We start from the raw sequence: 14,090 nt of genomic DNA on the forward strand, positions 1-14,090 counted from the left end.
TGCCCCCCTGAGGCGCCCCTGGCCCAGCCTGAGGCCGTTCCCTCTGCTCCTGTCCCTGTTCCCTGGAGCACAGCCCGACCCCCCCGGCTGTCCCCTCCTGGCAGGAGCTGTGCAGAGCCACAAGGGCCCCCTGAGCCTCTTTTTCACCAAATCATGTCCATGTCCCTCCTGCAGCCCTGCTCTCCCACCTTTGAAGTTCTGCTGCAGCTCTGGCATCTACATGTCCTCCTAATTCCTCTCAAGGAAAACTGTGATGGGATGAAACATCACTGAGTGTTTCCCTGATATACATTTGAGAGTGCTGTAAGGAAGGGTCACAAATACTGGATGACAATTCTCTGTGGTGTAGATATGGAGATAAGGAAACTGAGCATTAAAGATGCAGTCCAATTTATTTATTTTCAGGGGAAAGACTTCAGGAATCCATAGGACTTTAGGCTTCGGGCTTTTTGGGACTTGGGCTCCTAAAGCAGCATCTCTGCTGTCAATCTGACCCTTATGCCCTGTGAGAGGTCTCCTTCCTGGCTCCATCTCCTGAGCCACTCATGAATTTTCCTTTTCTCCATCTGCAGATCCCACCCAAGGACCCCCGAATCACCAACAGGAGGGATTGCCTCCCTTTCTTCCGCTCGGCGGCGGGCTGCCCGCGGGGCCGGGCGCTGCGGGAGCAGATCAACGCGCTCAGCTCCTTCCTGGACGGCAGCGTCGGCCTCCTGGCTGTGAACCACAACTTCACCGACAGGGGCAGGGCGTACATGCCTTTCGGTCCCATGAGAAAGGAGCCCTGCCTCAAGGCCAGCGGGGCAGCTCGAATCCCTTGTTTTCTTGCAGGTGAGTTGGGTGCTTGCACTCCAAACCTGGAATCTGGAGCAGGCAATTCCACCATCTCCAGCTCACTTCTTTAGTTGTTTGTTTTTCTTATTTAAATAGAAAATGGAATGGAGCAAATCATGAAAGACTGAGACAGGCTGTGCTAGGTAGGAGGAAGGTCTTCACCCTCTCCAAGTCTTGTTTGTGAGGATAAACCTGGAGTGAAGGTGTCTCATCCATTCTCAGCAGCTCTGGTGTAGGGCCCAGAGTGCCCAAGCAGGCACAGCAATGGCAGCCTGGCCTGGAGGCAATGGCTGGTCTGTACTTGTCCTTCCATGGCTGTCTCCATCCCAGCAGGATGGCAACAGATGTGCAGCTACTGTGCTGGGCCACAGCAGGAAACATTTGCATGTCCCTGCTGCACTTTTGAGAGGAGCTCGGATCCCAGCTGGATTGAGGATGAGGCCAATACCAGACCAAGGTGGCCTTTTAAGGTGTGTTCCCACCACTGTGAAGGCTGAGGGAGTACTGGGAGTACTTTCCACAAGCCTGTGGGACCCCAGAGAGGAATGCTTCTGATATACCTCATGAATTTGTGTCTCCCTGGCCTATTTCTTTTGGAGAGCAGGACTTCCCAGCTGACTCTTGCTGGCTGTGGCCACACCAGGATGCTTGTGGCAGTGCTGGAGAAAGCTTCAGGGCACAACAGATCTCATCAGCTGTGGAGCTGCTTTCTATTCCCTTGGCCCCTTTCATATCTGGCCAAAGTTCCTCTGAACATCCCCATGGTCCTTGGAATCCATCAGCTCTCTCCTTTAAAGCTCATGGTGTTTCACTCTCCCTCCAGGCTCCCATAGCATTCTACCTGTCCCACATGTTGTTCCACGTGTTCACCTGCTCCCCCAGTTCTGTGCAGGTCTCTCCTTGGTGAGGACCACGCAGGACCTGTGGCCAAAGGGAGGTGCTCAGTGAGAAGCAGAGTGGGCAGGAGCATCAGATACTTCCCAGGAGGGGCTTCTGGCCCCTGCAGACTCTCAGCAAGGAGCAGTTCCTGTTCCATGGCTGGAACAGATCCATCAGTTCTTTTATGGGAAAGTTTATCAGTCAGGCTGCATCGGAAGCGCCTTTGAAAATTCAGTGTCTTATTTGTGACTTTTCCGGTCCCTGAGAACTGGGGGAGTTTTACATGTGCAGTTGCCTCCCAGGGCTCAGTGTTTCCTCCCAGAGCTCTGTTGGAAGCTCTGGCTGGATGCATTCTGCTCAGGGAAACCTCACAGTGCTGCATTTGTTCCTCCTTCCGCAGTCCCTCACAGGCAGCCTTTGAGAGTGGATGAAAAGGGCTCTGTGCCAAGTGCAGGAGCAAATGCCTCCATTTGCTGTGGGACAAGGGGACTAAATGCAACATATTTACTTTTCTCTGAATACTTGCCTATGCTCTCATCACCTGCTTGCTCTTGTGTTTCCTGCCCCAGATGTTTGAAGAAGGATTTGATATTTTATTGTGATGCTGTTTGTTATTTATTCCTCCAAGTTGACTCATTTTGCTTTTCCTTTTACTCCCCAGAGAGCCTGTTTGTGACTGTCACCTTGCTTTGGCCACAGTTTCAGCTGGTTTGAAGGAGACCTGCTGAGTTTCAGAGCTTCCTTGGCCATCTTGACTTCCCTTTGCCCATTTGCATTTCTCTCTCGAGCTGTGAGACCAAACATCTCTGATATGGGAGCCTGGAGAGCACCTACTTGTATTTAACTTTTTAAGTTAATGCTCCCAGCCCTTCACTGAAACTTTCCCCACCTCTCTGTGATTCTCAGCACAACCAGAACAGCACCTGGCTTTTGTTGCCTCAGCAGAAATTCAGCTTTTGCCTGGTGCTGTCCAATCCTCTGTTTCCCTCTCCTCCTCTGTGTTTCTTACCCACTTTCTTCACAACACAAGTATTGAGACATCTAAAAATTCCTCTGTGTGTGCTTCCCAATGTGACTTTCCCACTCCAGTGTCGTGTGTGCCCCTCCCAGGTGACACCCGTGCCAGTGAGATGCTGGAGCTGGCCTGCATGCACACGCTCTTCGTGCGGGAGCACAACCGCCTGGCTGGAAAGCTCAGGAGCCTCAATCCCCACTGGAATGATGAGAGGCTCTACCAAGAGGCACGAAAGATCCTGGGAGCCATGATTCAGGTACCAGCCATCATCCCACCTGTCCTGGCTCTGCCTGCAGTTTCACAGGGTTCACGTGTTAGATTTTGCTCGTGCAGGGTGGCCAAAGGGTGCAGGATTCAGGGGTGAGAGGACCAAATTCTTTCCTGCAGCCCCTTTTGACCAAAGCAAAATCACATAGAGATGCCTGAAATGACAAGCACAGAGGGGCGCCTTGAATGTTTTATGTACCTCTACTGTTAAATTTACAAAGTGCTTGATGAGGTTTTTAATGGCACATTTTTGTTTGAGGAACAGACAGAAAAGTCAGAGGAAAAGCTTTTCTAACCGGTGTTTTGTACCTGATAAAAATGGTCCTGGAAATTTGGATTAAAATTCCTTGGGTTGTGAATCCCTTCCTCTCAGTGACTCCCTGCCTATGGCAGGGAATGATCATAAAGGTCCTTTCCAACCCAAACCATTCTGGGATTCTATGAAAAAGCCCCATGTGCTGGTGGAGCCAATCATGGTGTCTCCTTGGGACAGGGCTGCACCCTTTGACCACCCCACACAATCTTGAATAGCTTGACACACTACCCCAGACTTGACCCTGAATGGGATCCTGGGGTCACACAAACACCTCTGTGCTTGGGACAGCCCTCCCAAAGTCTCTTGTCCAGCCTCCAGTTTCAAGCAGGAATGGCCTCAAAGCCAGATGAGGTTTTACAGCTGGCAGGAAACCCTGGATCCTATGAGAGAAAGGGACGTGGGGTTTCTAAAGGCACTGCACCTCCTTTGAAGCCTGTCTTCTGAGCTGGTTTAACAAAAATAAAAAGCAGGAATATCAAAATTTTTATGTTTTTATGCTGTCCATTTAAATATTATTGTATTGTTGAAAAAACATGTTGGGCAAGGCAAGCATTCAAAGGATTGTCCAAAAAGCATAATCTCCATCATTGTGTTTACATCAATGGTTTCATCTTCATGCAGTATTCAGACAATTAATCCATTTTCTCCTACTGACACAGAATTTGATTTTTCTTTTTTAAATTATATTGTGCTGCCTCCTCAATATCCCAGAGAGACAAGAGAGCAGGACTGGAAATCTCTTCCGTGGGAGGACTCAGGGAGCTGCCCGTGGGTGGTGCTACCCCCGTTATCTGCCGATGTTATCTTTGCTATCTGAGGCACGAAGGGTGCAGTTCTGCCTGCCTGATGGGAGTGGTGTGGTTACAAGGAGCCAATATTGGGGAGGATTTGACAGGCTTTTATCTTCACAAAATCACAGAACCAATTAGATTAGAAAAGACTTCTGAGATCATTGAGTCCAACCTATTATTATGTTGCTCTGACCTGCCAGAGTGTTGTGGCAGAGAGAGCATGAAAATCATCTTTGCTTCCACAGAAACTGATGGCCAAGACATTAACAGTTCACCCTTTCCTTGTTTCCCCCTAGATCATAACCTACAGGGACTACCTGCCTCTCCTGTTGGGATGCAGGTTCCACAGGCTCATTCCTCGCTACCAGGGCTACAACGAGTCTGTGGATCCTCGGATATCCAATGTCTTCACCTTGGCTTTTCGCTTTGCTCATGCCTCAGTCCCTCCAACTGTTGGCCGCTTAGATGAATATTACAGACCCATAACTCCTGAAATTCAGCTCAGAACCTCCTTCTTTGCTGTCTGGAGAATCATTCAAGAAGGTAAATCCTTTTCTGCGGTGTGGGTTTATTTCATTTGTCCTTTTTGCCTTCTCTGGATGAACTCCTGCTTCAGCCAAATTTAAAAGTGTTTTGTGTTCAATGTATTAAATGGCCTTTACTACCAGCTGGAGTTGTCCCAACAGAGCTGTCCCCTGTAGATGAGGGCAGCCCATCATGTTCCAAAGTGGTCTGATCGCTTCATTGCTGTGGCCTCGAAGAACATTATTCAAAGTATTTTCTTCTTAATCCTTTAAGTGCAGGGAAATTGATTCTCATGTAGTAGCTTATAATTAAATATGAGCTGTGCTTAGCCACACACTGTCCTCCCTGCACTGCTCACATGTCCCTGCTTCAGGTGGAATTGATCCCAGTTTCCCTGTGCCACCTCTGCAGGTGGGATTGATCCCTATCTCCGGAGCCTCATGGCCAACCAGGCCAAGCTGATGACACAGCAGCAGATGGTGGTGGGCGAGCTCCGGGACCAGCTCTTTGAGCAGGTTGAGAGGATTGGGTTTGATTTAGCCGCACTCAACATGCAGCGCAGCCGAGATCATGGCCTTCCAGGTAAGTCAGCTGTGGGAGCAGAGCTTACAAAGAAAAACAAGTGGAAATCAGGCATTTTTGTGATTAAACATTGAGAAGCTTCTCCAGCCCATGCTTGGCTGAAATTACTCAGGAGTTGGATTCAGTGATCCTTATGTATCTCTCCCAATGCAGGATATTCAGTGATTCTATGATGCTCTTTCCCAAACTTTTTCCTTGTTTCTGAACCACCACAGGTAAGTGGGTGGAGGTTGAGCACTGAAGGCAAAGCCTGGCTGAAGCTGCATGAGAGATGTGGAGGCAGAACACAGGTCATTGCACAGACCAGAGCTTGGTGTTCAGTGAATTGACTTGTTTCTATTGTCCAAGTGAAAAAAAATGGTAAAATAGTTCAGCAACAAGTTTGCAGGAGTGGAATTAGGGCTGTAAGTCCCTTGTGACTTCTCTGCAACTGTCTGTAGGGTCCAGCCCAGCCATGCATGACTGGAAGAGCAGTTTCCAATATGTAAAGAAAATCTCATCATAATTTCTTTACTAAATCTGTGTCCCAGAGAAAAAAACAGTCAAGCATGTCAGAACCACACTCAGGGCTCTTCAAGGTGCAAAACCAGTGTAATGGCATTGCAAGATGGTCTTGAGAAATAGATTGTTGATAGCACTTCAGAGCTGGCTCCTGAGTGGGTCCTTGCACAACAGTGTCATTATGCTGAGGTAAGAGCCCAGAGCTGCTGTGTAAGCAACATCCTGAGAAATGCAATAGGGCTCATGTTTGAAACTGGGATGAAAACTGAGCTGGATCCATGAGTTTTAAGCCCAGTCAGAGGCTTTGCAGTACATCCAGGGTCATCATGAGCTCACGGGATTGCTCTGCCTTGGCCACAACATAAGGTTGTGATTTTTCCATGCTTTATTGAGAAAAACTATCATGCAGACCTGATCAGAACCACAAATCCTGGGTTTCCAGACCTGACATGGTGGGAGTGACATGTGTTTCTAGTGAATTTGGGCTTAGCTTTAGGTCTCAACCCACCTATGAATGCTGTATTCCCTTATATTAGACATCCACGAAGGTGGTGATGGCATAGCAAGGTCAAAAACCCTCCCTAATTAATTTTCTGATTAAGCAAATGCTCAGTGTCCTGGAATTGTTTGATAGTAGTGTCATCTAGGCACCATATGCTGTGTCTTTTGCTCCCAATGCTCCCTGTTTTTTAGACATAAGACAGTAGGTTTGGAATGGATATCAGGAAAAAATTTTCCTGTCAGGTTGGTGAGGCCCTGGCACAGGTTGCCCAGAGAAGCTGTGGCTGCTCCATTCCTGCAAGTGCTCAAGGCCAGGCTGAATGGGGCTTGGAGCACCCTGGGATAGTGGAAGGTGTCCCTGCTCATGGCAGTGGTGGAATGAGATGAACTTTATTATCCCTTCCAATCCAAATTGTTCCATGATTCCATGACATCCTGCTTACAGCAGAGGTGTTTGCTGCAGCATCATCTCATCTCCTCCACCAAGATGCAGAATTATGCACCAGTTGTGGCACAGTGGATTTTTGGCTGTTTACAGTCCAGAAAAATTAGTCCAGCTGGCAAAGTCTAGTGGCTGAAGTAACTTGGGCTGTGTGGAGTGGGTGGCTTGTCCCCATGGCTGGACAGGGATCAGCTGTGGAGAAGGGCTTGGTTATTCTCCTGTTGTACAGAGAGAGGGGCCATCAACATCTTGTCCAGGTTCTCTTTCAGTGAAGTCAGCATCAGTTGCATCCCTGCTGAGTGGAGCAGAACATTGCTGGAAGGTGGTGATACAACTCCCACTTGCAAATACAGGCTCTCCAAAAACAGGCAGGGGGAGCTGGCTCTGGAGGAGTGGGAAGGCAGTAGCATTAACAGAAATATAGAAAAATGTTTTAAACATTTTCGTGCCTTACTGGTGTCCCAGCTTTGGGAAGGAGAGGGAAAAATGTTTCCAGGAGGGGGTAGTGCATCACTGCTCTATCTGCTCTGACATTCAATTATTTGCAGGTTACAACTCCTGGAGAAAATTCTGTGGGCTCTCAGAGCCCTCTGGAGTGAAGTCACTTGGGCACGTGCTGAGGAATCGGAACCTGGCAAGGAAATTCCTGAAGCTCTATGGGACACCAAAGAATATTGACATCTGGATTGGGGCCCTTGCAGAGCCCTTTGTGAAAGGAGGCCGAGTGGGGCCCCTCATGGCCTGTCTCATTGGCACCCAGTTTAGGAACATTCGTGATGGGGACAGGTAAGAGGAGAGCTAGGTATCCCAACCCCAGCACACAGGGAGTCTGGAGTTTATGCAGATTTCTTCATGATCTTCAGATCTGAAAACTACTCCGGTTGTTTGTTGCTTTTTTTTATTAAATACTCCTTCAAAAGTTTCATTCTCTTTGTAGTCATGTTCTTATTCCCTGTCTGATTACTGAGGTCCTGGGCTGAGATCCCTTCCCAGCAAAGTGATATCTCACTATTTCTTCTTCCCTCCCCCAGTTCTGAACTGGAACCCTCAGCTCTGGCATGTGGCAGTGTTTAATCTTTGCTTGTGATGGATATGGTGGGTTGGAGTTTTCTTGTCAGCCAAAATCACTTCAGCAGTGCTGAGGTTTCAACACACCTGAACTCCTCCTCCTCCTCCTCCTCCTCCTTGAGGTTGCTCAGGGGCTTCAGGTGCAGCAGTGAGTTACATTCCCCATTTTAAGCTGGAATTCTGAAGCAAGATCCCTGTACCTGCCAGCAATATTGCCTGAAAATAGGATCACAACCCATCTTTTTGGGAAACACTTCTGCTGAGAAATACTTAGTACGAGCTCAAACTCCAGGATGAGGAGCTTAGGGTCAAACAATCTGTTGCACATGTAGAAATCCTGTTCTTATGGCAGGAAACAAACCCTTTTCTAAAAAATCGAGTAATTACAGGGCTTGTTCCAACATGGCACTCATTTGGCTGTGACCACAGCCTGTGCACAGTCTGTGCAAACTTTCCTATTTGAAAGAGGGTACCTATGCCTCATCTGAGGACAATTAATTCAATTGCAGCTTTGTTACCTGTCCATGGCCAAAAGAAAAGCAAAGTAATTGTGGGAATCTTTAAAATCAGAGGGTTTGGGGAAAGCTGCAAAAGGCAGGCCTCAGAGACAGCAGAACTGTCATTGAAGCTAAGCAGTAGTCATAGGATTTGTCAGCAGAAAAATTATATAAGTAGAAAGGAAAGGACAAATAGAACAATGGTCTGTGTATTAATGCTTGTCTAGAAGAACTGCCAAAGCTACAGCAAAGTAGACCTAGCCGGATGTTTGGAAGTTCTAAGCTTAAGAATGGAGCTCTGTGCATTGTATCTTAAGGCTCACAAGCAGGTCTTTTCTTCGAAAGAAGCAAGCATTGTTTTAACCACAGGTATGTGTGCTTCTAGCGATTGGATAGAACCACTGTCAAGATGCTTTTGCTTTGTGGGATTGGTGAAAAAACTTGGAAAGGAAGTTGTAACATGAAGTTCTTTGTCTGCTGCTGGGGACGTCAGCTGCTGGCAGCTTCCCATTGTCATCAGCATGTCATCAGACTGATGCCGGAAAATACAACAGCTTGAGACGCCGTCCCCAGCAGTCCCGTCCCTTTTGTCATTTGTACACAGACCCCGACCGGCGATAAACTGTGCCTGTGTGAGCATTGAACTCACGACCTTCAGATTGTGAGACTAACAATTATCCAATTGTTGAGTCAGGGGTCTTGATTTAAATAACAGAAATTCAAATTTGTTCTTGGCAGAAGAAATTAGTGTTAATGGGAATTAATATTGTGGGAGTCATCAATGTGAAGAAGGCAGAAGGCAAAAATCTGTTGTGTCTTCTTTCTCCTTCAGGTTTTGGTGGCAGAACCCTGGGGTTTTCACTCCTCGCCAACGCTGTTCACTGGCCAAAATCTCCTTGTCACGAATAATATGTGACAATACCCACATCACTAAAGTATCAAGGAATATCTTCCAGGCTAACAGATACCCCCGTGGCTTTGTGAGCTGCAGTCAGATCCCAAAGCTGGACCTCAGACCCTGGAAGTCAAAGAGCACTGAGGAGCAAGGTACGATCTGCAAACCGCAGCAGGTCATGCCTGCAGACACCTGTGAAAGCCAGACCCTGGGGTTTAAAACTGAGCTCCCTAACATGGAGCTGGACCTGTGTGTCAGGTACAGCTTTAGATGTTCCAGTTCACTAGGTGTACTTAGAGTGGCTCCTACAAAATGCAGATTTTCTGGCAGAGCAAGCCAAGTGCCCTATTCTGGGAATTTTTTCTAACAAGGAAAGGCTGAGGGAGCTGGGGCTGCTCAGGCTGGAGAGGAGCCCCAGCTGAGAGGGGCCCTCAGCCCTGGGTGTCCCTGTGTGCAGGGAGGGGCAGAGCAGGGCCCAGGCTCTGCTCCAGGCCCAGCAGTGGCACCAGAGCCACGGGCAGGGCCTGAGCCCAGCACTGCCCCTGCCCAGGAGGCACAACTTCTGCCCTGGGCAGTGCCCAGCCCTGAGCAGGCTGCCCAGGGAGGGGCTGGAGTGTCCCTCAGCGGGGATACTGCAGAGCCCTGTGCACACAGTGCTGTGCCCTGTGCTCTGGGATGGCCCTGCCTGAGCAGGGAGGTGCCACCAGGGACCCCCTGGGCCCCTTCCAGCCTGAACCATTCTGGAATTCTGGGATTTTTTTTCTAAATAATAGACTTTCCATTTAGTTCTTCACTATTGATGCCAGGGTTTACTCCATGGGAAACAATGCCCAGACTGGGAAGGGTGCTCTCTCTGTCTGTCTGTCAAGATGCTGTTTGTCAGCACATCCTTGTAAGGCCAAAAGCAACTCAGCATTTGAAAATTAATTCCCAGTCTGTGGAAGGGTTTCTGGTTTTGATCTCTGCTTGTACAGTTGTCACCTATTTTTACACTATTTCTGTCACCTGCCTTAAAGATTTGTAAAATTCTTAAGATCTAACTCCTTCCAAAATGCTCCCTGAAAACCCTGGGAAATAGTTGTAGGGAAGAGTGGCTCTCCCTGGAGAAGTGCAAGCTGTTCCAGTGTATTTTCCAAACAAAACATCCTTGCTTTCCCCTGACAGTCAGGTCCTGCCACACTCTCATAATACCAAATTTTGATCCCTCCTTTCCAGCCTAACCTGTGGAAACAAATCCCACAAGGTATCAGGGAGATATGGCAGGTTCTTATCTATTAACACAATGCTTTTTATCTTCTCTAGAAAAAGATGCTGGTGACTTTAAATGCTGAATGTTGAGGATTTCCCAGATGTCCAGACTTGGGAAGCTGCTGAGGTGGATTATTAATTTTTACTGTGTTTATGCTTTCACTGCCTGCAATGTTTGGGCACGGTTCCGTCATTTGCTCAGCTTGATTTGCATGAAGCCTGAAGTGGGATGCAGCCCAGGAATAAAAGAACTTAATGAAGAGATATCCCAGATCTGTGAAATTACTCAGTATCACAAAGCCAAGTGAAATGAGTTGTCCAGAGGCTGATCCCAAGTCACACCAGCTGCTGGCTTAGGCCATGGAACCATACAATGCTTCACCAAGATTTATCATCAAACACATTTTGGACCTTTCTTTTAACATTTTCAACCCCCAAAGAATGATCAAGGCATTGGAATAACAGTAGATTTTTGTTCCCCATTTCTTTTTATTTGAAAGTAATGAATTCATCAATTTTCAGAGAAAATGTACTAATGGTAGGATGCTTCTGACAGAAGAAGAAATAGCTGTCCTGGACCCCAAACACACTGTCCTAAAATCCTCTGTGTCAGGTATTGCTCCATTATGGAAGGAAGAAATTTGCCACATGGGTGAAAGTTTTCTCACTATTATTTCCCATAGTCCAGAATGCCCAAAACATCCTCTGATGTGACAGAAAAATTCCTGAGGCCTGGCATGAGCCAGAGTGACTCAGCACTGTAGAGCTGGTGGGATGTGGCCTGGCAAAGATAAAAACAATCTGAACATACAAGAAAGTAATAACTATTCTGGTTTCAATCCAGCTTTTCCCCTTTTCCTGAAAGGGATCAAACCCACTACCTTCCTCTGTAGTCTGCTATATTCCTGTTATTGCTTAATAAATTGCAATTTTGGGCTGAGGCCAAAATGTTCTTTACATTTCATAAAAGGTGCAGCAACCATACGTGAGTGGAGGATGGTGGTAGGTTTTCTGTGGGAATATTGGGAAAGGGCAGTTCCAGAAGCTGTGTGTTGTTAATGAAAGAAGGTATTTCTTGCTGAAGCCTCTGACCCCAACTCCTGTGTGAAAGTCAGCACTGATGGGTGGGAGGTATTGACTGGGGTGTCCCAGTCTCTCCAGCTCTGGTTTGCCATTCCTGGTTGTCTAATTGTGGCATAGCCGTGTGTCTGCTCAGCCCATCTGGGACAGAGTATCATTCAAGACCTGTCAAATTCAGCAGTTCCCCTCTGGGGGAGGATGTGACTGGCTCAAAATCACCCGCAAGCCCTCTGTGTGCACTGAGCACAGACAGCTGATTTTTTTCTTTCTAGCCAAGCTGAAATTTGGACAATTTGACTTATTTATCAACTTGATCAAACATATGCAATGCTGGTACACCAACATGGGGACTATCCACAGGGTGCCTGGCATGTGCCTGCCTTGGCCAGTGGAGATCCTGAGGTGGGGGCTGCCTCCTGCAGGAGCTGGGATGGGATGGTTTGCCTTGATCAACCTCTGCTGCTGGTTTCAGAAGGGCATCTCTCCCTCCCAGCTCTGTTGAGGTCTCATTCACTTTCTTTCTCACCAGCAGCCTCCCCCAGCTGGATGTCCATCCCAAGTTCGTCCTGTCAGGTCCTTCTCCCAGTGCCAACTACATTTTTCCTCAGTGGATCCCCACCAAGGTGGTCAGTGGGATGCAGAGACAGGCTAAGAAAGCTGGATCTGCTCAGTTTGAAGAATGAGAGTGGGAGTGATTTATGTCTCTCTAAGGAGTAGCTGTGAAGGTGGACACTTCCCAGGGGCTCGCAGGGAAAGGACAAGAGGTAACAGATGCAGGTTACAACAAAGGAAGTAATCTTCAGACAAAGACAAATATTATTCCCTGTGACAGCGGTGTGATGCAGACACAGGGATGAGAGAAATCTTGGAATCTCCAATCTTGGGTATTCTTCCAAACTATCTAGGCCTTGAGCAAGCTCTCTGGATTTTCAGTTAACCCTGCTGTGAGTAGTGGTTGACCTGCAAACCTCCTGATGTCCTTCTCCACTTCAATTTTCCTGTGATTTACAGTGATAAACTGTTGTACTTCCTAGCCAAAATTCACCTGGCTGGGCTCTAAGCTATCCTATGTATGCAAGTCCTGCAGCCCAGGCTGTTCCATGCTGTTGCATTCTTTTCTGTCAGACCTGTCTTGATACCACAGAAATCTTGATGAGCCAGAACACCTTTTCTTGTAAAACCTCTTCTCTTGTCATTGCAAGCACTTCCAGCCATGCCTTTGCTCATAAATTGGTCTCTGAAGGGAATCTGTGCCTTGTAAAACTGAGGGTTATATGGATTCATTGTGGAGCTTCAGCCAGAGCATCCTAAACAGTTTCTTCAGTCTTGATGACCTTTTTCTAATATCTTTACCCTGGAATCCCTCTGAGGGTTTTAGTATCAACCTTAATGCCTCTAAGTGAGGAGTAAGGGATGAATTCTCTTTTGACCTGTTCATGCTTTGGCGGCTAGTGTCTGATGCTGTCCTTGGCCAGACCCAACACTGCCCTTTGATAACTTATCATAGAAGCGTGGAATATCCTGAGTTGGAAAGTCCAGCTTCTGGCCCTGCACAGACTCCCCAGCAATCCCACCCTGTGCCTGAGAGCATTGCCCAAACGCTTCTGAAGCTCTGGCAGCCTTGGGGCCATGTCCATTCCCTGAGGAGCCTATTCAGTGCCCAGCACCCACTGGGGGAAGAACCTTTCCTGATATCCAACTAAACCCCCCAACACAGCTCCAGCTGTTCCCTCGCATCCTGTCCTTTGTTACCAGAGACAAGAGGTTGGTGTCTGCCCCTCTGCTTGTTCCAGTCTGTTTCAGAGTAGATATTTATGCCAGCAATTTTCAGTGGGAATCACTCCCATTTCAAAATCCAGTCCTTGTATTTTGTGTTGGAACCATTGCTTTGCATTTGGAAATCATTGTGATCTTCAGCTTCACCAACTCCTCTCTCTCACACATCCCCGTGCTGACAACAGTCCATCCTCTTCTGAGCCTTCATATGGTGAACAAGACAATTTTCTTGGCCTTTTCCCACCGCATTTTCCCATAAAGGATCACTTTCCCTGCCTCCCCTCTCTCTTCTGGCCCATGTGTGGCTGAGCAGATCTGCGGAGCGGGAGAGTCGTTAAAACTTGGTGACAAAAGCTCATGCTGTGAGCAAGTCCCTCATCTCCCTATCTCAGATTAAGCCAGGTCCTGGAAAAGGTGCAAAGACTCAGGGGCAGAAGGGAGTCAACTGGGCATGGACACACTTGGTCTGGAGACTGGGATCTTCACTGGAGCTGCAGTTTCTGAAAACAGGTTGCAGGTTAGGCAGGAGCTGACTTCTGAAATGGGAGCAGGATGGATCCAGGTGCTGGGGATCCTTGCAACAGGAGGAAATTGAAGCTGCAGACTTTGCTATCCCTAGGTTTGTAGCCTGAATGTTGTGTTAGATCTGAGCTGCCTGTCTGTCCATGGTGAATTGGGAACGTCCTTGGCTTTCTCCATACTCATCAGAGACACTTACCAGCTGTTGGAATCAAAAACCTCCTTACTCTGCACAGCTCCTGACAGGAGTGGGGAGCCAGGGGGAATTTGGGCTCTGCTCCCAGGGAACAGGGACAGGAGCAGAGGGAACAGCCTCAGGCTGGGCCAGTGGAGCCTCAAGGTGGACATCAGCAG

At 47.9% G+C, this 14,090-nt stretch overlaps 1 protein-coding gene across 1 annotated transcript in view; it reads left to right on the top strand.

The window, feature by feature from the left end:
• The window catches only part of LOC102033956 (eosinophil peroxidase), a 19,840-nt gene extending 8,998 nt beyond the window's left edge, over positions 1 to 10,842 (top strand). Inside the window, exons 7-13 of the mRNA XM_005425130.3 lie at positions 573 to 831; positions 2,824 to 2,984; positions 4,399 to 4,645; positions 5,039 to 5,209; positions 7,202 to 7,439; positions 9,051 to 9,265; positions 10,416 to 10,842. Of these exons, the coding sequence (XP_005425187.3) occupies positions 573 to 831; positions 2,824 to 2,984; positions 4,399 to 4,645; positions 5,039 to 5,209; positions 7,202 to 7,439; positions 9,051 to 9,265; positions 10,416 to 10,444 (1,320 nt within the window). The 3' untranslated portion in view covers positions 10,445 to 10,842. The remainder of the gene's footprint in view (positions 1 to 572; positions 832 to 2,823; positions 2,985 to 4,398; positions 4,646 to 5,038; positions 5,210 to 7,201; positions 7,440 to 9,050; positions 9,266 to 10,415) is intronic.
• The last annotated feature ends 3,248 nt before the right edge of the window (positions 10,843 to 14,090 follow it).

Source organism: Geospiza fortis, unplaced genomic scaffold (assembly GCF_000277835.1).
Source record: "Geospiza fortis unplaced genomic scaffold, GeoFor_1.0 scaffold59, whole genome shotgun sequence".
Taxonomy (NCBI): Eukaryota; Metazoa; Chordata; class Aves; order Passeriformes; family Thraupidae; genus Geospiza; species Geospiza fortis.